The 23,426-nt window shown below is 41.6% G+C and overlaps 1 protein-coding gene across 1 annotated transcript in view; it reads right to left on the minus strand.

Moving 5' to 3' along the window:
• Window positions 1–1,189: 1,189 nt before the first annotated feature.
• LOC116475388 (ankyrin repeat domain-containing protein 18B) overlaps window positions 1,190–23,426 on the minus strand; it is a 33,730-nt gene continuing 11,493 nt past the window's right edge. The window contains 14 exon segments of the mRNA XM_058445906.1: window positions 1,190–3,137; window positions 3,238–3,263; window positions 3,266–3,322; window positions 3,325–3,374; window positions 3,568–3,769; window positions 4,328–4,514; window positions 4,517–4,672; window positions 5,162–5,262; window positions 8,406–8,451; window positions 12,290–12,512; window positions 13,864–14,075; window positions 14,679–14,960; window positions 20,563–20,692; window positions 21,500–21,548. Coding sequence (XP_058301889.1) covers window positions 2,946–3,137; window positions 3,238–3,263; window positions 3,266–3,322; window positions 3,325–3,374; window positions 3,568–3,769; window positions 4,328–4,514; window positions 4,517–4,672; window positions 5,162–5,262; window positions 8,406–8,451; window positions 12,290–12,512; window positions 13,864–14,075; window positions 14,679–14,960; window positions 20,563–20,692; window positions 21,500–21,548 — 1,913 coding nt within the window. The 3' untranslated portion in view covers window positions 1,190–2,945.

Below are 23,426 nucleotides of genomic sequence, written 5' to 3' on the forward strand. Positions count from 1 at the left end.
TGTCAGCCTTCTGATCACAAGTACTTAACAATTATTTTCAGTGGTCCAAACTTTTCCTCATCATGCTGTCTTCTAAGCATTCCCAACTCTCCCGACCTCTCTCTTTTACCCACTTCTGAACCTGCGTCTACATTCTCAGATATCTTTGTCACAGCCTGGTAATATGGTAAAAGAAGAAAAGTCCATTTTCAGGGGGAAAATTCAAAAAGGCTTCAGAGATCTTCACGAAAAGAAGCTGAGTACTGGTTGCCAACACAATGGGGAAAAGGCCTTGAAGGCATTTCATAGCTCCACTTCACAGCACTAATTTTTTAATTCTTTAATCATAAAGAAAAGAGGTGTAATTGGCTCACGGTTCTGCAGGCTGTAAAGGAAGCATAGTGGCTTCTGCTTCTGGGAGGACTCAGGAAGCCTCCCAATCATACCAGAAGGCCAAGGGGCAAGGAAATGCTTCATATGGCAGCAGTAGAAGCAAGACTGAGAGAGGAAAGAGGTGCCCACCCTGTTACACAACCAGATCTCATGAGAACTCAGTATCACAAGGTCAGCATCAAGAAGATGGTGCTTAACCACTGGTGAAGGATCTGCCCCCGCAACCCCCACCTCCACCTCCCACTGTTTCCAGGCAGAAGCCTGCTGCAGAGGCAGAGCCAGATTCATAGACCTACCAATAGCTTGCACCCCCACTGTGGAAAAGCTACAGGCACTCAACAGTAGCCCAGTCCATGAGAGCAGCCGTGGGGGCTAAAACTTGCAAAGCCACAGGTGCACTGCCCTAGTAGAGGTTGTCCATGAGGCTGTGCCTCTGCAGCAGGCAACTCCCCACTCCCACTACACCCCACCCTTCCACCACCCTACAGCCAGCCTACTCCTCCCCACCCTGCCCACCTCTTTTTCCTTCCACCTCACCTGCCTCCCATCCATGATTAAATCACTCCCACCAGGCCCTCATCTTTTTGTCATTTTCCAATCCCTCCAAACCCTCCCACTCTTTGTTTGTTACCCACTTCTGAACCTGCTTCTACTTTTTCAGGTATCTCTATAGCAGGTTGGCTATGTAGTAATAACACAAAACCCGATTTAAGGGGGAACATTCAAGAAGACTTCAGAAATTTGCATATAAAGAAGCCGTGTGCTAATGGCCAAGAAAAATGGAAAGAGGCCTTGAAGACATTTCACAGCTCCTCTCTGCAGTTCTAATTTTCTATATTATCCTAAATAAAAGAGGTTTCATTGACTCAGGGTTCTGCAGGCTGTGAAGGAAGCATAGTATCTTTTGTTTCTGGGAGGAGTCAGGGAGCCTCCTAATTATACCAGAAGGCCAAGGGACAATGAGCTGTCTCCTATGGCAGGAGTAGGAGGAAGACAGAGTGAGGAAAGAGGTTCCCACAGCCTGTTAAACAACCAGATCACATGAAAACTAACTATCAGGAGAACAGCATCAAGGGGATGGTGCTTTATCATTCGTGAAGGATCTACCTGCACCATTTTATAACTAAATCTTTTTCCACCTAGGCCCCACCTCTAACGTTAGAGAGTATAATTCCACATGGGTTTTGATAGGGATATAGAGACAAAACATATTATTCTGTCCCTGACCCCATGAATCTCTTGTCCTTCTCACATTGCAAAATACAATCATGCCTTGCTAGCATGAGTCTTAACTCATTTCAGCATTAACTCAAAGTTACAAAGTCCAAAGTCTCATCTGGGTCAAGGCTACAGCCTCTTTTGCCTAAGAGCCTCTGAAATAAAATGCAAGATCACTGCTTCTAAGGTACAATGATGGTACCGGCATTGTGTAAGCTTTCCATATCCAAAAGGAAGACATTTTCCAGAAAGCTTCTTATTGCTATCTGAGACCTCCTCAGCCTGGCCTTCACTGTCCATGTTTCTGTCAGGATTTTGGTCACAACCATTTAACCAGTCTCTAAGATGGTCCAAACATTTTCTCATCTATCTGTCTTCTTTGGAGGCCTCCAAACTCTTCCAACCTCTGTCCATTACCTAGTTCCAAAGCTGCTTCCACATTTTCAGGTATCTTTATAGCAATGTTCCAGTCCTCGTTTGCCATTTTTTGTATGATTCATTTTGAAAAAGAGGTTTAATTGGCTCATGGTTCTGCAGGGTGGACAGGAAGCACAGGGCTTCTGCTTCTGGGAGGCCTCAGAAATCTTTCAATCTTTGTGCAAGGCAAAGAAAGAGTGAGTTGTCTCACACGGCAAGAGGAAAACATGCAGAGTAGTGAGGTGACATAGAGTTTTCAATGACCAAGTCTCATGAGAAGTCACTCATGATTGTGAGGACAGTAGCAAGGGGATGGTGCTAAACCATTCATGAGAAATTTGCCTTCAGGATTCAATCACCTTAGACCAGGATCCACCTTCAACATTAGGAAATATAATTCAACATGAGATTTGGTGGGGACACATATTCAAATTGCGTCATCAATCTTTGAACATAAAGACATCCACAGCAGGCTTTATCTTGCCAGCTTCTTTGATACTCTTCACAGGGTTTGAGATCTACAGCATATACACTAAAACATTCATACTTCAAAAAGCAATAAAGTAAGTGGTATCATTCTTCCAAAAGTTACAATGGTAGTGTAGGAATTCATAGCATGGTTTAGGTCATGTTTGCTACTGTTTCTATTCTATCGCCATATTAACTGTTCCCTACACAATTCTATATTCAGCCGAGTTTCAACTGAGAACAAAGCCATCCTTGAACTACCACCAATACCTGGCACTAGCTCTTTGCTAGTGTTATTATTCTGCTGTAGAAAGCATCCTTGAACTGGAAACAGTGCACAATCGAGTATCTAGTCACTCAACACTATCAATTCCTGGGTGACCTTTTGAAAAAATAGTATCTCTTGTTGCAAGAAATGCTGCATCTGTGAGTCCACGTTTCTCACTGGAATTGGATGGAAGTGGTGAATTTCAGCCACAGTGTCCAAAGAAATTCTGTTCCTGTGATTCTGACGTCATCAGCCTCTGCACCTCTGTCTTCCCTTCTGCCACATGTTGCCTGCTCTCCATGACTTTGGTAAGAGCTTCCTTGTCCGGGATGTTGACCTGGTGTCCCTGAGACAGCACTAACAGGTCCATGACTGGGTCCAGTTCCTGGCTGGGCTGATTGGCAAAGAGCTCACCGACGATGTTGAAGGCATCTCTGGTGAAGTGATGGCCTGGTCCAGCTCCAAGACCTGGCTGAGGCTGAAGAACTGGCCACCTTCTGATGCTCTTTCTTAAAGCCGTCACTGTAATCTGCTTGCATGTCAACTCATTGGCTGAGAAGTTGAGCTGAGTGCCCTGTGGTCCATCTTCTTGGTGAAGCACTCAAAGCCGTCAATTTTGCTCTCCCACTCCTAAAGGTTGAGGGCCACCTTAAGGGTGGGCTCAGGGTCAGGAAGAAGCTGGAATTCACCACCTCATCCTTCTCAGCCTTCCTCTTGCCCTGTCTCCAGGCTGTCTCTTCAGTGCTGGTGTGGCACATCAGGAAGTGATGGAAGATATGGCACTGTGCCCGCACCCAGAAGCTGGCCGTGTGGTTCATCCACCAGATTGGGCCCTTTCTGCACTTGCACATGGAGTCCTTCTCAAGATGGCCTGTGGTCTGCCTCTTGGCACCCAAGAAGCCCACAGTGCTGTAGGAGCCCTCATGCATGGACTGGAGCCCCAAAGGCAGCACACACCCTGCTCCTGAGCCTGCTGCTCATTTCCTCTATGTGGCTCCATCTGCAGCAAAGTGGTTACACTGAGGCCTGTGCATGCCAGGCAAGGCCAAGCTGGCTCAAAGAGCAACCAGCCACCTCTGCAAGGGTGTGCCAGGAGCAGGTGGACCAGCCACCAGGTCATTCGCTGCCAGTCAGGGTAAATCAGTTATTCTGCCCTGGAGGTAGGGCCCCAGTGCCATCTGCTTTTCCTCAGGACTCCGCTCCATCAGCCGTCAAGTGGCAGCCCCTCAGGCTGTGGGAACCTGGCCACCCCTGATTCCTTGAGTGGGTGAGGCTGGTGGCTGGTCCACCTGCTCCAGGCACACCGTTGCAGAGGTGGCTGGTTGCTCTTTAAGCCAGCTTGGACTTGCCTGGCATGCACAGGTCCTGGGTACTGACACCCTGCTCTGAGTGAGCTTGTCCTGTCTTGGGCCAAATTCTAACTCTGGCCAGGGCCACAGAAGGCTGAGTCCCCTGGCTGGTAATGCTGACTGCTGCTGGGGGGCCCATAGTGCCCCTCCCCTCCCAGGGTCCAGGATAAGGCCCGACTGAACCAGGACCCTTTAGGTATGGATCTCGTTCCCCAGCAGGGGGCCTCTGTCCCACAGGTTGGATGAGAAGATGCTGCTGGCTGCCAGGGTTGTTCGGATGCCACATTCACCCTTCCCTCCAGGGACATCAAAGTTTCCAGCTTCCCCTTTGAGAATGACTTCCCAAGGCCCAGGTGCCATCTGGGGCTGCAGGGCAGCTGGCTTCATGCTGCTCCGGCTTCTTCCATGTTGTGCTGGTCACTACCCACCAAGAGGGGTCAGATGCAGGCACCAAGTAGGGCGGTTTTCTCTGGACCTGCGTCTTGGTTATCATAGAGCCAGACTGGGCCTGGTGACAGGGCCATGATGGGGTTGTCCTGGTGGTCCTGGGGGTGTCCAGAGGAGATGCAGAATGGAATTGCTGCAAGGATGAATGAGATGACTGTCAGCACAGAACAGGCACCCGACGAGTGCTCAGGGATTACCCTCAGTAGCTGCCCAGAGGCCAAAACCACCCACCTGATAGCGACTGTCCCCAAGCCAGGAGGAAGAGAAGAGAGCAGGTCCCACTCACCTGAGTCTGATCGGTCAGCTATGTTGAGATGTGCCTCTCAGCTAGAAAACAATTCTTCACACAGAGCCACTCACAGAGACTGCTGGGTGTCTCTAACTGCTCCACAACACAGAGGCGATGGGGACTCAGCAAGAGTGACATCGTGGGGTGACACAACCCACCACAACGGGAGCCTGCTTGGGTCAAGAGGGCCCAGAGTCAGTGTCCTCTATCCCCTGAACTGACATGTGTGCATGCATTGTGTTTGTGTATGCGTGTGTGTGTGTGTGTGAGTGTGTGTATAAGGGTGTGTTTGTTTGTCTTGCTTCTCTGGCCAGGCCTAGCTGCTCCACTCACAGGTGCACCCAGGTCCTCATCATTCTCACCACCAGGGTCCAGGGCCAAGATTAGAGCCTCCCACAGGTGCTCCCCAATTTCTGCCCTCCCCACCGAGGGTGCTTCTGGGGATGCAGAGAGAGGAGGGGCACCCAGCAGAGCAGAGAGGGCTGGCACCCTCTCTAGGTGGAACCCAGGTCGTGTGTAAAGTTGGAGGTCTGCCAAGCAGTGCTGAATTCAACACATCTTCTCACGTTCTCTTTCCAGCTACCCTCCAGGGTGCCCTGACTCACCTTCCCTACAGATGGAGGCAAGGAGACTCCACAGACAAACCCCCTGCCTGAGGTCACACATCGGCTAACTGGCCAGGTTCCTACTGACCAGGTGCCCCCAACGAGGCCCCTAATGAACACTCCTCCATTGACCAAGTCCCACTGACCAAGTCCCCACTGACCATGTCTCCCTAACCAGGCCCCCATTAGTAGGCCTCATGGACCAGACCCCACTGATCAATTTCCCACTGATCTGGTCCCCACTGACTGGGTTCCCACTGACAAGACACAATTTACCAGGTTGCTGCTCACCTCACCCCCACTGAATAATTCTCCATGGATCAGTCCCCAGCTGACTGAGCCCCCTCTGACCAGGCTCCAAGCCACTAAGGCCCCACACTGACCAGACCCCTAATATACTGAATACACCCCACCAACCAGTTTTTTGTTGTTTATGTTCCAACCGATCAGTCCCCACTAATAAGACCACCACTGACCAGGTCCCCACTGACTAGGCTTCCAATGACTAGGTCACAAGGTACCACTGGGTGAGCCTTCACTGAGGAGGCCACCGTTAACCAGGTCCCTGCTGATCAGGTCCCAACTGACCAGGTCCTGATGGCTAGGTCATCTCTGACCATGGTTCACTGACGAGGCCCTTGAGCAGCTGTGTTCCAAGTCTCATTACAATGCCGCCATCAGCTCACAGACCCTGCCTCCCTGCATGTGTGCCCAGGGGTCAGGCCCTGGGGGTTTTCTTGGGCCGCAAGGCCTCTCCTCCAAGACATAGGGAAGGGAGTCAGCCTCAGGCTCCAGGTACCCAGCTTCACACTCACCCCGCAAGGCCCTCTGGGCCCATCTCAAAGGAGACAATGAGGTGGCGTGGCACTGCCTGGACATGCCATCTTCCCTATTTCTGAGTGTCAGAGTGGGAGGAAGGGAGGGACATTTGGCAGAGAAGACACCCTGTGCTGCTGGGTCTCCCAGGGCCCTTCCCACAGAGCCCCGATCTAGAGACACAGCACAGAGGCTGCAGGGAGACTAATCAAGAACCCTTGAGGCTGAGCTGGGGACCACATGAGGACTGTCCCCAGACAGCTAGAAGGCCCTTTGCTAGTTTCTGGTACCTCAGTGGATGCGGCAGCGGTTCTTCTGTTGGGGACTAGTGAGCGCGTGATGGGAAGGGCTCGCCTGTGCTTCCTCGGTGGCTCCAACTCTGCTTCTAAGAAAAATTACTCATTCTAGGGCTGCCGCAGAGAAAATACAACATTAGTTTAGAACATCTTGTGCCAGAAAGTAAAAAAGTGCTGACAGAGTAATGGGGACAAATCAAAAAGACATAAAGTCAGCTTGAAATGTCTACCGCTGGCCTAATCTTGGGGAACTGGAGCACCAGAATCGTGAGTTTCCCTTCTCCTGTATTTATTGGTTTTATTTCTCCATGTAGAACAAAGAAGAAAATAAGAAAAATAATCATCTGGCAACCATCACAGTAATACTTGTTCAAACACAAGTCATCCATGAAATGCTAAATCTAGTGGGTTTTGAGGAGTAACCAGATATTTACAGAGCTTCAAAGTATCTCCACATAAAATACTATTGAACTACAAAAATGAAATCATAACACTAGTATGGACAAACCTGGCAGATACTCTTTAAGTCTCCTACTATATATGGTAATAGAAACTGTAAAATGCAAAGAAGCTTTCGATGACCTTTACTAAAGTATCAGTGATGACTTGGTTGTTTGGCTGTTTAAACAGCTGACATTCAGGCAATTCGAGTAGGCCAAACTCAATAATACTGGTGTTCATTTGCAAGATCCACTTAAAACTTAAGGAGGCTAAAAAACATCATTTAAAATAACATAAATATACATCATACATGATATGAAAATATTCCACTTTAGTAAAGATTGTGATGTTTTATATTTTATGAGAAACAATTAAAATTTCATGTAAATAGCCCAGTAATAAAGTTTTATGATCTTTTAAATCATACAACTTTTCCTTAAGATTTTATGGTTAAATATTCTCTTCATTAGATGTGGCTTACCAGTGGATTCTAGAGAAGAAAGTAGATGGGAGCAAGTGCCCAACACAGCAAAAGCTGGAAAGAAAAAGAAAGGATTATGTTCTTTACCTAAAACATTTCAGTTAACGAAGTGTAAGTTTAAAATGTAGAGTTGAGAACGTTATCAGAGTTAATACTAGAGCCAGCACTGGAATTACAAGATGAAGATGGCATGGTCCACCTCCCAATAGTCATATGCTATAACCTAGAAGACGGGCAGGTAATGTCCATATAGAGTCATAGATACCATGACAGGTAAACAGCAGGGCACTACTGGAACATACAGAAGGGACATCTAGCCCACTTTTGTGTCAATATCATGAGCTTTCTGGTGGAGGGGATACATAGGTTGATGACTGAAGGACGAGGAAAATCTTGCCAGATAGAGGGAAGAGGCGAAGGCAAAGAGCCTGAGTAACAAAGAGCCCTGCGGAGTTCTACTCTGTCCACTTGGGTGCTAGAGCAAAGGGCAGAGTGCAGTAAGTGGCGAGAGACAAGGCTGAGTAACCTGACAAGAATTACATTGACGTGGGTGTTTTTATTTCATGGTGAAATTTTTGGAATTTTTCCTGAGAAGAGATGTAAGCCAATTGATGCCTTTGTTTTTGGAGAATCGTTTCAGTGTGCCGGCTGACAGTTCCAAGAGGATGGCAAAAGGGAAGAAATTATAGAGCCAGTAAAAAAGTGATGGATCCACTTCTTGGGAATTTTTTAAGCTATGGAACATGATGAATTAATGGTGCATAAGTATACTCTTCACTGTGAAAGTTTTTGTTTCCACATCTTTCATTAGATGTGTGTAAGAAAAAGATACTGAACGTAGTATCTACTAACCCAACAATGAAAAGGAATGCCATTTGCTATTTACACTTTATTACTAAAATAAACCTAAATTTAATTAATACATTTTGGCAACATACTTTTCTTTGTTTCTGTAATTATTTGTTCTACACAGTCCGGCTCCATCTAAAATAAGTAAAATAATAATAATAATAATGTTTAAGTTAAACGAGACATTATCATGAGATTAATATATCACTTACAAAATGTGGCCTTTAGTATTTTTAGTGACTAGACATAACATGAAGTTTGCTTAAATAGAAAAATAATCACATAAGTAAAGTAAAATTTCTACTTATTCTAAGTTTAGATAATAGAGGATGTATCTGTGTAATGCTGTTTAGAGTAATCTGACAAAAATAGATAATATTGGTCTATTGGATATACATAATTTTAGAAAGGTGGTGTTTTATTAGTACAAAGGTTAAACAATGGCTGGGCATGGCAGCTCATGCCTGTAATCCCAGCAGATCACGAGGTCAAGAGATCGAGACCATCCTGGCCAACATGATGAAACCCTATCTCTACTAAAAATACAAAAATTAGCTGGGTGTGGTGGTGCATGCCTCTAGTCCCAGCTACTCGGGAGGCTGAGGCAGGAAAATGGCTTGAACCTAGGAGGTGGAGGTTGCAGTGAGCCGAGATCGTGCCATGGCACTCCAGCCTAGTGACAGAGCGAAACTCCATCTAAAAAAAAAAAAAGAAAAAAAAAGGTTAAACAATTAAAGTCATATTTTGCAATGAATGTATTGCTTTGAAATTCTTAGCAAAACTCTGTCCTTTATAAAAGTTTAATCCATTTTTTTACTTCAATAAATTTTTTCTTAAAAAGTAATTTACATTCTTTACTTACTGAAAAAAATTTGTATGGTAAAGTTTTCTTTTTTTTTGTTCTAGTTTGTATTCTAAATTAAAGTGGTACCTGTGTAAGTTTCTTCCAAAAGTATAGTGAAGAATGCTGAGGTTTGGAGTACAATTGAACCCATCACACAGGTAGTGAGCATAGGACCCAAGAAGTAGTTTTTCAACCCTGGCCCACTCTGTCCCTCCTCATTCTTATTTCCCAGTGTCTATTGTTCCCATGTTTATGTCAATGGGCACCTAATGTGTAGCTCCCACATATAAGTGCAAACGAGATATTTGGTTTCTGTTTCTGCGTTAGTTTGCTTAGGATAGTGGATTCCAGCTGTATCCATGTTGCTGCAAAGGACATGATTTTGTTCTTTTCATGGCTGCATAGTATTTGGTATATATGGAATTTTCCAATCTACCTTGGATTTTCAATCTACCTTGGGTGCACCTGGATTGACTCCATGTCTGTGCTATTGTGAATAGTGCTGCAATGAACATACATGTGCATGCATCTTTTTGTTACAATGATTTATTTTCCTTTAGGTATACCCCTAGTATAGTAATGGGTTGCTGCATGTGGGATTACAGGTGCCTGCCTCCACGCCTGGCTAATTTTTGTAGTTTTAGTAGAGATGGGGTTTCATCATGTTGGCCAGGCTGGTATCAAACTCCTGTCCTCAGGTGATCCGCCTGCCTCGGCCTCCCAAAATGCTGGGATTACAGGTGTGAGCCACCACACCTGGCCAAGCACAAAGCTTTTAACAGAAAAATGGAAATGAACCTTTCAGTGTTTTGTTTATTTAATTCATAAAATGCACTTATTTTGGGTTCTATTAAATAATAAATATATGTTGTTAAGTGTTTGGTTGCCTGTCATTCACTTGTGATTATGGGTGGAAAGAATTAAGTTGGTGCAAAGAAACTTTAAAAGTGGTATGGGCTGGGCACAGAGGCTCACTCCTGTAATCCCAGCACTTTGGGAGGCTGAGGTGGGTGGATAACAAGGTCAGGAGTTCGAGACCTGCCTGGCCAATATGGTGAAATCCCATCTGTACTAAAAATACAAAAATTAGCCAGGTGTAGTGGCAGGCACCTGTAGTCCCAGTTACTCGGGACGCTGAGGCAGGAGAATCACTTGAACCCAGGAGGTGGAGGTTGCAATGAGCTGAGATTGTGCCACTGCACTCTAGCCTATGCAACAGAGCGAGACTCCATCTCAAAAAAAAAAAAAAAAAAAAGTGATATCGAGAGGTGACAGCGTGCTGGCAGTCCTCACAGCCCTCGCTTGCTCTCAGTGCCTTCTCTGCCTGGGCTCCCACTTTGGCAGCACTTGGGGAGCCCTTCAGCCCACCGCTGCACTGTGGGAGCCCCTTTCTGGGCTGGCCAAGGCGGGAGCCGGCTCCCTCGGCTTGCGGGGAGGTGTGGAGGGAGAAGCGTGAGCGGGAACCGGGGCTGTGCGCGGTGCTTGCGGGCAAGCTGGAGTTCCGGGTGGGCGTGGGCTTGGTGGGTGCCCCCACTCGGAGCAGCCGGCTGGCCCTGCCAGCCCTGGGCAGTGAGGGGCTTAGCACCCAGGCCAGCGGCTGCGGAGGGTGTACTGGGTCCCCCAGCAGTGCTGACCCACCGGCACTGCGCTTGATTTCTCACCGGACCTTAGCTGCCTTCCTGTGGGGCAGGGCTCGGGACCTGCAGCCCACCATGCTTGAGCCTCCCACCCCCTCCATGGGCTCCTGTGTGGCCCGAGCCTCCCTGACAAGCGCCACCCCCTGCTCCACAGTGCCCAGTCCCATCAATCACCCGAAGGCTGAGGAGTGCCAGCACGCGGCGCGGGAGTAGCAGGCAGCTCCACCTGCAGCCCCGGTGCGGGATCCACTGGGTGAAGCCAGCTGGGCTCCTGAGTCTGGTGGAGATGTGGAGAACCTTTATGTCTAGCTCAGGGATTGTAAATACACCAATCAGCACCCTACGTCTAGCTCAGGGTCTGTGAATGCACCAATCGACACTCTGTGTCTAGCTGCTCTGGTGGGGCCTTGGAGAAATTTTATGTCTAGCTCAGGGATTGTAAATGCACCAATCGGCACCCTGTGTCTAGCTCGAGGTTTGTGAGTGCACCAACTGACACTCTGTATCTAGCTGCTCTGGTGGGGCCTTGGGGAGCCTTTGTGTCGATACTCTGTATCTAACTGATCTGATGGGAAAGTGGAGAACTTTTATGTCTAGCTCAGGGATGGTCAAAGCACCAATCAGCGCCCTGTCAGACCACTCGGCTATACCAATCAGCAGGACATGGGTAGGGCCAGATAAGAGAATAAAAGCAGGCTGCCCGAGCCAGCAGCGGCAACCCGCTCAGGTCCCCTTCCACACTGTGGAAGCTTTGTTCTTTTGCTCTTTGCAATAAATCTTGCTACTGCTCACTCTTTGGGTCCACACTGCTTTTATGAGCTGTAACATTCACTGCGAAGGTCTGCAGCTTCACTCCTGAAGCCAGCGAGACCACGAGCCCACCGGGAGGAACGAACAACTCCAGACGTGCCACCTTAAGAGCTGTAACACTCACCACGAAGGTCTGCAGCTTCACTCCTGAGCCAGCGAGACCACGAACCCACCAGAAGGAAGAAACTCTGAACACACCCGAACATCAGAAGGAACAAACTCCAGACGCGCCACCTTAAGAGCTGTAACACCGCGAAGGTCCGCGGCTTCATTCTTGAAGTCAGTGAGACCAAGAACCCACCAATTCCGGACACAATATGAACCACAAAAAAACTATAATCAAGTAGAGTAAGACAAAGCATTTCAAAGTATACCATCAGTTATTAGGCAATAACATGCATTTTCTAAAACCTAACTTAAATGCAGCTTTTAAAGAAATTTTAAATGTGTCAATTTAACCACATTTATTGAATAAAGTTAACAAATGGGTGTCTCTTGAAAATGAGAGCTCCAGGGAATTAAAAAATGTAAAGTTCCCATTTCCTTTCTGTGTTAACACAGCTAATTATTATCTTTACTTAACATGCATGAGTCAACAGAACAACTCAGTATTTCATCAAATTATAAACAAGAATTATATTAGGGAAATGAAACCCAAAAGAGAAACGGTCATATAACTAACCTCAGTCAACGAGTTCTTGCAGTTATTTGAAGTCTGTGGGTTTGAAGTAGGAATTCTTATGGCCGTTTTGGGAATATATTTTCTGTCAAGTCCTATACTATTAAGATTTTAAACACAAGGTAACTCTGGGTCTGGCATCATAGGAAGAGTGCTGAGAAAATATTTTATCTGCTGTTTCTCCATAAGGAGCTTGGTGCTGATCATTGCTATTTTCTCATCCGATCTGTAAAGAGAGCAAAGACAAATGCTTAGTATTTCATTTTTCCTTGAATGATTCTTAATGACTTGCATTTTTTAAAAAGTTGCCCTGAGAGTAAACCAAATTACCCATTAAACAGTGTTTTCACACGAAGATGTGTGAGAGCATACCTCTTGTAAGTAATGGTAATTTTAAAATCATTCTAAATAAGTATATGTGTTTCTAAGGTGATTTCTACTGAACAAGCAGTTCAAAGTAGACAGGGAAGAGAAATGGCTATCAGTGATGTATGGCTCAACAGGTAACCTAGCTGCCTTCCAAAATAGCTCTACTTATAAGATTCTAAAGATTCCTTTAGAAATACTTGTATTTAAAGGGTAACTAGGTGGGAAAATGATTATGTTAATTTGCTTGACTATAAGAACTACTTCACTATAAATAATTATATGAAAACATCATGTTGTACTCCTTAAATAATGTAGATTAAGAAAACTAAAATGAACAAAAATAATCTAGAAATACTTGTGTTTAGTAAACCAGTTTCATGTTTCACCCTTGTACATTTCACCCATTATCTAAGAACACTTAACTATTTGGCACTGAGGAATAACTCAGAGCAACAACTCCTGGGGGAAAACTAGACTGGTTGGTTGGTGATCAAAAAGAACTAAAGCATCTCTGAAGGCAATTAGCCCTCAACACTGTGACCAAGGCACTGGAGGTGGGGCTTGTTCTTTCTGCCTTTCACACACCCCTTCAGGTTGAACAAGGTGTTATTTTTGAACCACTTTGTGGATTATACTTCTTTTCATTCCTGTGATGATTATTCCCTCTTTCACAAGGATGCCTTTATGTAACTCCTTGAAAATGTTACACAAATAGTCTTTCTTGAGGCACCCTCTAGTGATAACACCTAAAGATCACAATCAAAAACAGTCCCTGCCTGAGTGCCAGGATGTGCCCAGAGTAGCAGTATCACTTGACACTTTGGGTTTAGGTTGTGATCTACCAACAAATAAATTAAACTCATTAATATTTCCATTTAGGGAAATTCTGACAAGTAATTTTATAACAAGATCACTTTATTAATCATAAAGCTTCAAAAATACTTAGTGAAAAAAACTAACAGGTCAGGTTAACTACATGAGACTTTTCACGGGAAAAAAGCCACACAAAAACAAAAAAAGAGAAGAGAGACAGAAACTATCCTTGATGAACATTTTAAAGGTAGGATTATTTACTAACATTATTTTCCAAAATTACATTATGAAATTAGCATTCACTTCCCACTGATCTCCTGAAGCCATCTCACTAAAAATTATGCTTTCAAAACAAATTAATGAGCTTAATTCATTTTCTATATGTTTTGACTTACTTCATTAATTTTTTTGACATGGAATGGTTAGCTTTCAATGTTATTGCCAAGGCTTCCTTATATTCTTCTAATTCAGTTGTAACCTCTTCATAAGCAGTTTTCATTTTGGAGAATTTACATTCCACATCTTTAAGTGTGAGTTCCTTCTTTTTTAGTAAAGCTGTATTATCCTTGTTTAACTGGTCTAATTGTTTTTCATTTTCTGCTCGTTCCTAAAACAAATGAAAAGAATATACTTTTAAAACAAATAAGTGAATTACCACATTTGTTGCCTTTCATTTTGAATCAGTGATTCGAAGAGCAATTTTGAATATGTTAAAAAGAGGCTGAAGCTTAAAATATTTATCAGCAATATCAACAAAACTAATAACTGAATTCAGAATTAAGTCTGATTTATAAAAATTTGAAATCATAATTATGTTAGTATTAATGTAATCTGGTCCTATAAAAAGTAATAGAATCCATTTATAATTTTTAAAAGTGAACAATGAACAACGTAGCTTAAGACCAATTCAAAAGTATCATATAATTTCTAAATCACAGTTTTCTCTTATGCCAACTGGTCTTACTCATCAAATTCCCCCTTTTACTCTATAGTGAGAATCATTACTTTGAAAGATTGATTTTGTTATAATAATAATGGAAATTTAAATATTTAAAAGGAAAAAAACATCACTTTTTTTTCTAGAACTCTACAAAGGAAATTGCCGTAAGAGAGGCAGAGGAAACACAATATATACATATCCAAAATATAGTTTGCAGTGAAATAAATGAAAGCCCATTACAGATAAACTTACCTGATTTTAAAAACTAACCTGTGACTGGATTTCTACTAATTTTTCTATTGCCTGCCTTGTCCCTTCATCCAGCTCCGATTTATATTCTTGTGCTTTACCAAGTTCTACCATATCTTTTTCCATATGTGTCTTAAGGTTTAATACTTCTTCTTCCAACATCTTTTTATCCTTCTCAAGTTTTTCACATTTCTCTTGTACTTTTCTCATAGATAATAACTCCTGATGAAGAACTTCGTTGTCTTTGGCCAAATTGACACATTTTGAAGATACAGCTTCCTTCTCGGCCATAAGATCATCAAACTGCATTAATAAAATAATAGAGCTTGATAATGAAGTAGGCTGAGAATAATCTAATACAAAACCAATAGTAAATTTTGAAATGCATTGACTTGCAATAAAATGTTATCTATAATGTAGTAGATTCTTCAACTGTGAACCCTTAAATTACTCAAAATTTTAAGAACAAAGTTAAAGCTACCATAAGTCACAAAAATATGCTTTACTGTCATCATCTTTGACACAGAACTTTTGCACTTGCTTTTACTTTTACTTTTCTGGTAATTCATTTTTGTTCCTCCTTAAATGGCACTCAGCCCCCAGATTGTGAGAGGGATCAGTCCACAAAGACAGCCTGGGAGTGCCAGTGTCAGTGTTCATGCTGCCTGCCCCAGCTGAGGTTCCAGCCAATGGCCAGCATCAACAATCAAATACATGGATGAGCAAAGCTTCAGATGATTCAATTTCTCCAACTTCCTAGGGAAGCTGAGGGGAGCAGCGACAAGCTGTCCTGGCCAATCTTTTTCCAAACCACAGGTTCATGAACAAAATAAATGTTTTTCTTTTAAGCCACAAAACCCTGGGTAATTGTTAGAAAAATAAGTTTTAAAAAGAGACAACAGGGAACATAACTTATGTAGCAGAAAAGAGTCTCCTTTAAAGTAGGATCTAATAAATGTTGAGATTAATTTATTGATGACAAACATTATTGAGAAGCAGCAGATAACCAGGAGAGAGATGTAAGCCGCTGAGGAGGAACTTTTCCTAAAACCCCTGATAATAAGGCAAGGGTGTCTGTCTCCTTACAATTTCCCCACAAGTTAGGAAGTAAGACTGCAAAGCAAGAAGACATATGATTTGAAAAACAACTGGAAATACTTGGTTACATAACCAAAATCAGATATTTACCTGATTTCAATTAATGAAAATTCTAAAAGAAGAAGCTTTGAGTATTTATTAATCAATCTAGTATTTGATTTTCATTTTCCTTTTTCTCAATGAGGAAATGAGAAAATTATGGAATGACTTTTACTCTTCACAGAAGTAAAATAAACACAGCATACTTTGAGTGTTAAGACATCAAATGCAATTTCTCCTTTACCTTACTTCACGTTTGTTTGTATGGAGAAGTTAAGACCATCTCATCTCTATATTATACCACAATGCTTCTCTATAGCACACAACTTGGCTCTGAAATTTTGAAATTCAAAATACTAATCTACTATTTGTCTCTGATAAATTGCCTGAATATTACCTGATTTTTAAGTGCTGCACTCCTAAAACTTTTTCTTGGAATGAGTTAAACTTTTTATTCCAAGAATCCTCTACTGAACTAGAAAGCAGAGCTGTGCATCTCTGTTTCAGTAAGAGGAGGTCAATACAGAAACTGTGGTTTCTGAGAATGCAAGATCTGCACCAAGAAAAGGATTAGCCACAGTGTTACACAAGAGAACAAGCTGCCAGCTGGAAAGAGGATCTGCAAACTGAAAGATGATGACTTCACTTGATTTCCACTGGGGAAAGCTGGCAGCTCGGACTTAAACTTCTCCTTCCTGGATGGTAAACATCTATGGATGATTCTATGAATTATAATGAGTTAGTAAAACATAAGGCACTAAATAGTAGACTATTTCAGCAGATCCTGTGACCAAAATTTACTAAAAATGAAACTACAGAGGGAGGCACTGGATAAGAGACTAAAGGTTTAAATGGAGAAAAAAAGAAATAGTGTGTCTTGTAAGCCTGACTTGCCATCATGTCTTAGAGTAAGTAAGGTATAAGCTGGCCACAGACTCCTTTGAGACACAAAAGGTGAAGTTAAAGATATTCTACTACATTTAATTTTTATTATGACATAAGACAATTGGTAATATGCAACATGATTGAAAAAATCTTCTCAGTCAATTCAATTTGGTCCTGGTATAAGAATAGACATAAAATAAGAATAGACATAAACTAAGAATTGATAATCTAAAAATAAACCTGCACATTTACAGTCAATTGATTTTATACAAGGTTAACAAAAAAACAGAATGGGAAAAGAGTAGTCTTTTCAATAAATGATATTGGAACAACTGGTATCCAGTGCAAAAAAAATTATAAAGTTGGACTCTCACCTAATACCATATTTAAAAATTAACTCAAAATAAAACAGTTAACTGTAACAGCTAAAACTATAAAACTCTAAGAAGAAAACATTGGTATAAATCTTTGTGACTGCATTTGGCAGTGTTTTCTTAGCTATGACTCCAAAGGAAAAATTGATTCAATGAACTTCAAAATTGAAAACTGCTGTGCCTGAGAAGACAGTATGAAGAAGTGAAAAGGTAAGACACTGAGTAGAAGAAAGTATCTGAAAAGCGTATATCTGATAAGGGACTTACATATATAGGATATATAAAGAACCCCTGCCATTTATAAATAACAAGATAACCCAATTTAAAAAATGGGCAAAGAATTTGAATAGATATTTCTGTAAAGAAGATATAAAGATGGATAATAAGCACATTAATAGATGCTTAATGTAATTAGTCATTAAGAAAATGTAAATCAGAACCACCTTGTGGTATCACCTCACACCACAGGATCAAATCTTTGTTCAATAAAAAAGAGAAAATAAGTGTTAGGAAAAATGTAAAGAAATTAAAGCCCTTATCCAATGCTGCTGGGGATGTAAAGTGGTGCAGCCACTTTGGAAAACAAACTGGCAGCTGCTCCTCAAAAGGTTAAGCATGAAGTTACCATATGACCCGGAAATTCCAGTCATAAGTATATACTCCAGAAAAATAAAAACATATGCAAGCACAAAAACTCATACATAAATGTTTACAGCAGCATTATTATTATATATTTTTTTGAGACAGAGTCTTGTTCTGTAGTCCAGGCTGGAGTGCAGTGGCGTGATCTCAGCTCACTGCAACCTCTGCCTCCTGGGTCTGGGTTCAAGCAATTCTCCTGCCTCAGTCTCCTGAGTAGCTGGGATTATAGGCATGCACCACCATGCCCAGCTAATTTTTGTATTTTTAGTAGAGACAGGGTTTCACCACGTTGGCCAGGATGCTCTTGAACTCCTGACCTCGTTATCCACCCGCCTCGGCCTCCCAAAGTGCTGGGATTACAGGTGTGAGCCAACACACCTGGCCTACACCAGCATTATTAATAAGAGTCAAAAAGTGGAAAGAACCCAAAGGTCCATCACTTCATGAATGGTTACATAAAATGTTTGATGTATCCATACAATGGAATATTACTCAGCAATAAGAAGAAATAAGTACTGATACTGATAGACGCAGGAGACAGCAAAATGCCTAGGCAGATATGGAAGGGTCCCCGGAGAATCTCCAGGCCCACAAGTGTCTACGCCAGATAAAACTTCTGGTGCAGATAAGGGAACCTGCACAGGGGCCTGCCTGGACATGCCAGCAGCAGACTGGAGGCCCACATGCACTGGGGGGTTGAGGTGGAGCCACCAAGAATTCACGCCTTATGCAGAGGAGGAGCCTGGCCTCTTCAGCTCATGTGTGCTGGTCCTGGTATTCAACTGTGAGGTGGAAATCTGTTTGCAGGACCCCTCTCTTTGCTGAGAGCTTCCCTTTCACTTAATAAATTCTGTCCTTCCCACCCTTCAATGTGTCCACATGGCTAGTTTTTCCTGGTCATGAGAGAAGAACCTAGATTTAGCTGAACTAAGGAGCGAAAGCCCTGCATCAATACCTGCTACAGCATAGATGCAGCATGAAAAATTATGCTAAGTGAAATAAGCCAGTCCCAGTAGACCACTTGCTTTTTATTTCAGAGGCTTATAGGCAAATCTATACAAAGAAGGTGGGTGGTTCCCTAGGGCTGAGGGAGGAAGGGAAAACTAGTGAAGATCGCTAAATGATGTGGGGTTTGTTTTCAGGGTGATGAAAGTGTTCTAAAATTGATTGTAATGATTACATAACTCTGAAAATACTAAAATTCAATGACTTATATATTTTAAATGAGTGAATTGCATGGTGTGTTAATTACTTCTCAATAAACCTGTTACACCCCAAAATTTATTTGGTACTAGTGATCTGGAGAGATGGGCTGCTTGGTTTCAGATCACTGGCCAGGGTTCAAGACATAAGAGAATCAACAGCATGTCTTTTGTATAGAAAAATATATACATATATATTTTTTAAAGTATCCTTTTTATTAGTATCAAGTCTGTAAAATTAAATGAATAATCTTTCACTGCTTAAAGTACTGAGAGATTTATATTGAGGAGCAAGACCTTGTATTCTTTTGCCCCACTTTCTATCTAAAGGCTCTGGGAATCACACCCTTCAAACAATCAAATCTCATCAGATGGGTTTCATTAACTCTTATAATGTGGTTTACTTTCTAACCTGATTCTGGTACAGCATCACAGAGAAGAAGCTGAAAAAAATCAAGTATTTTACCCCCAAATATATAGTTTTTGACATATTTTGAAATGGCTGTTGCAAGGCCAAGAGATTCAAATGGCCGTACAAAGCTGTCTCCTGTGGGGGAATTTGCATCTGTAAGAAGTCTTCATTAATGTAGCCCAATCTCTCCCCTTCTAGGTCTTCCCAGATCTAGGGAAGATTAACTAAGATCCTGATGCATTTAAAGTCTGAAAAGATATACTTACCCTCTATTTTCTCTGAGGGCTGCCAGCTAGGAGGCTTCATCTACATAATAAGAACCTTAACCTCCATAATGACCTTATCTTAATTAAGGCCTTCCTTTATACCTATTTCCAGTTTTAGACAACAGATTTTCTTTATCAATTGTCACCTAAAGAATCCTTAAAACCCACCTATGACTTGTTAGCCCCTCCTTTTTGATGTCCCACTTTTAGGCTGAGCCAATGTATGCCTTCCTCATATTGATTTATGATTTTCCCTACAACTCTGTCTGCTGGAAATGTACAAAACCAAACTGTAATGTGACTGTCTCATGAAACATTCTCCAGAGCTCTTGAGATTGGGTAATTCAGGGCCACAGTCACCATACTGGCTCAGAATTAACCTCCTTAAATGTATTTTGGCTGAATTCGGATTTATCCATCATTAATATTTCTCCAAATTACATAATTTTAATCCCCAAACTGATTTAAAATTACCTTATGTTTAAATATAAATTATTGTATTATAAAGATACATGTATTTGTATGTTCATTGCAGCTATTCACAATAGCAAAGACATGGAATCAACCCAGATGTCCATCAATGATAGGACAAAAAAATGTGGTGTATATACATCATGGAATACTATGGAGCCATACAAATGAATGAGATCATGCTTTTTGCAGGGACATGGATGAACTCGAAGCTGTTATCCTCAGCAAACTAATGCAGGAACAAAAAACCAAACACTGCATCTTCTCACTTATAAGTGGGAGCTGAATGATGAGACCACATGGACTTGGGGAGGGGAACAACAAACACTGGGGCTTGTTGGGGTCAGGAGGGAGAGCATCAAGATTAATAGCTAATGTCTATGGTGCTTAATACCTAGGTGATGGATTGATAGGTGCTGCAAACCATCATATCACACATTTACCTATGTAACAAACCTGCACCTCTCGCACATGTAATCTAGACCTTAAGATAAAATAATTATTTTTTTTAATTACCTTCTGTTTTAGCTTCTTAAACAGAATATCCATTTTCAGTTGATCTGTATTTAAGTCTCCATGGCAACTGAAGTCTTCATTTCCAAATACATTTAACATATTTATTGTCATTTCTAGGCATTTCTTATATCTGCAGAAATGTAAGAACTAGTAAGTCAAGTATTTTTAAGAGTAAATCTTTAATAATTGTTTAAACAGATATTATGTTATGGCATATCAAAGAAACAAATCTGTAAACTATGGTCCTCTCAGTTTCAACTGAACATAGTTTGAAAGCATTCTATATGAAACTATAATCTTAGATAAATAATATGAAGAACAATTTTATGGTACATATAGCAGGTAAAGTGATATAGCCATACAGTTTTTTTGTGTTTTTTTTGAGATGGAATTTCACTCTTGTTGCTCAGGCTGAAGTGCGATGGTGTGATCACGGCTCACTGCAACTTCTGCTTCCTGGGTTCAAGTGATTCTCCTGTCTCAGCCTCCCAAGTAGCTGGGATTACAGGCATGTGCCACCATGGCTGGCTAATTTTGTATTTTTAGTAGAGATGGGGTTCACCAGGTAAAGCTCCACGTCTATTTGGACAGATAAACTCTCTCAAAGTTTTAAAAGTTCTGTTTCCCTGATCATATTCTATTGTGATTTGACCCAACATTTTTTAGTCAGTTGTAAGAATTACATTTACTACATCATAAATCTAGACATTGAACTGAGCACTTCTACATACATACATTGATGAACTTATTTAGTTATCACAATCCTTAAAAAAGAGAGGTTAAAAATATAAGCAAGCTGCAGGATTTTCCTCAGGGCTTCTGACTCTACTTCTAGTTCTCCATCAGATCACGGTTACTTCTGTGGTGTAAATATATCAACACAAAAACAGAGAAACAAAAAGACACAGGCATAAAATGTGTCTTCTGCCTTTGTCACCTGGATTCTCCATGGAATAGCCAGATGGAGAGGATGTGACCTTGTGGGGCTTCAGAAACAGAAAAGAAGCTTTCCCTTTTCTGCACTAAGCTTATTTTTTCCTTTGGATCCTGGGATACCAAAAAAGTGAAGGCACTCACTGAAATAGAGGAACCAAAGTTCGCCACAACACAAGGAGCCACGTGAAACTGCTGAGTTGCTAGTGCAGAATCCTGGAAAATGAGATGTTCCTCAAGTTTACATTCAATTACCACAAAAGTTTATAGCTGGAAGATATACGGTATAGTTGTCCACTCTAGCCCCATTATCTACTTGATAATGGAGGTAAAACCGAGAAATATTAAGTAACTCATCCAAAGCTCCTAAGGTGGCATTACCTAGTATTTCATGGCACCAAAAGGGAAGATACAATTATATATTGCGGAATTACATAAATTACCAGATAAATACACCAAATTTGTCAAATAAATTAAAACTGTGACTTTGGCAAAGCAATTTAATGGCTCAGAGGGTGGTGGGGGGCCTCATCTGTTTTTACTTTGAAAGAGGAAAATCTCTAGATTTTTGTCTATCTTTAGAACAAAATGTACAGAACTCAGCCTTCTACTGTAGAGTCAAATGCTAAATTTTTGGCTGAGGAGTTATGCTACTTATATGATAAAATCATATGTGCCAAAACCTACCATATTTTATTAAACAACATCATGTAAAAGTCTGATTCAACAGAAACATTGGAGAGTGGTGATTTTCTTAAATATGTGAAAGTATATATTTGTTTCCAAAAATATTTAAAGTGGCCATGATGGAAGTATAAGTTTAAACAGTTTGAGTCAAACAGATAAACTTGCATGCATGAAAGCACATTAAACAGACTTCTTTGGCTGGGAATATTTGTTGCAACTCTCAAGGTCAGATACATTTTCATGTCTCTTCTCAGTCATTGCTTCCCTCCTATTGTATTACCATTTTATCATTTAAATAAATGTAATTCATCTTTAAATGAATATAGAAAAAAGAATCCAGACATTATTTCTTTAGCAATTTCCCTTATGCTTATCTGGTTCAGAAGGTCACATGGTATATGGCTAAATAATTTTCCCAGCCCATATGCCACCTGGAAGACTCACAGTGAGACTTAGATTGATGAATGAGCAAAGATTATGGGAATGTTTTCCAGAACCATCATTTAGATAGCAGCACTAATCTACTTTGACACATAATTACACATTTAGATAACCCCACTGTAACTATACACATGAGATTTTCTTGAGTAGAAAACCAGAACGAATCAGATAACATAATAAGAGAAGCAGCAAGGGAACCTCTTTCTTTTTATAGTTGAACTTTTTTCTTCAAAGCCAGGAACTCTACTTGTAACAAGCCCATCTCATTCTTAAGTCTTTGCATATCTTCCTGTAAGTCTTCTTCTAGCTATGCTGCTGATGTTCTGTCACTATGTGGTGGAGAATAACTCACATTTTCTAATTCAGGTTTCATGCTTTTATAGATATTAGCAGTGGGACTGTCATATGTGGGTCCCTGAAACACACTTGCCAGACCCCTTCTAAGCTTTAGAAGAGCTTCTAAGTTCTATATGGCTTGTGGAACAAGCGCTGTATTGGTTCTTGGTTTTTGTAAGTGTCTGTAACAGCAGAAATACTGCAGCTTTCTATCCATATCACATGCTTCCATTCTTTGGAGTGAGCAAACTACAAATCAAAAAGACTTTTTGGATCTCTAGACTGAGGCCAATGTCTAATGTCTAATTTCCAATCTGTGGTATTTTGGGTTATATTTTCTTGTATTTGCAGATTAAACTCTTGGTCTTCTTTCATTTCAACCATAACTACTGGGTTCCTTAATTTTTCAATTTCTGTATCATTACAACAATTCTCTATCTTCTTCATCTCTGTGAGAAACAGGCTAC

Source organism: Hylobates moloch, unplaced genomic scaffold (genome assembly GCF_009828535.3).
Source record: "Hylobates moloch isolate HMO894 unplaced genomic scaffold, HMol_V3 SCAFFOLD_10, whole genome shotgun sequence".
Lineage (NCBI taxonomy): Eukaryota > Metazoa > Chordata > Mammalia > Primates > Hylobatidae > Hylobates > Hylobates moloch.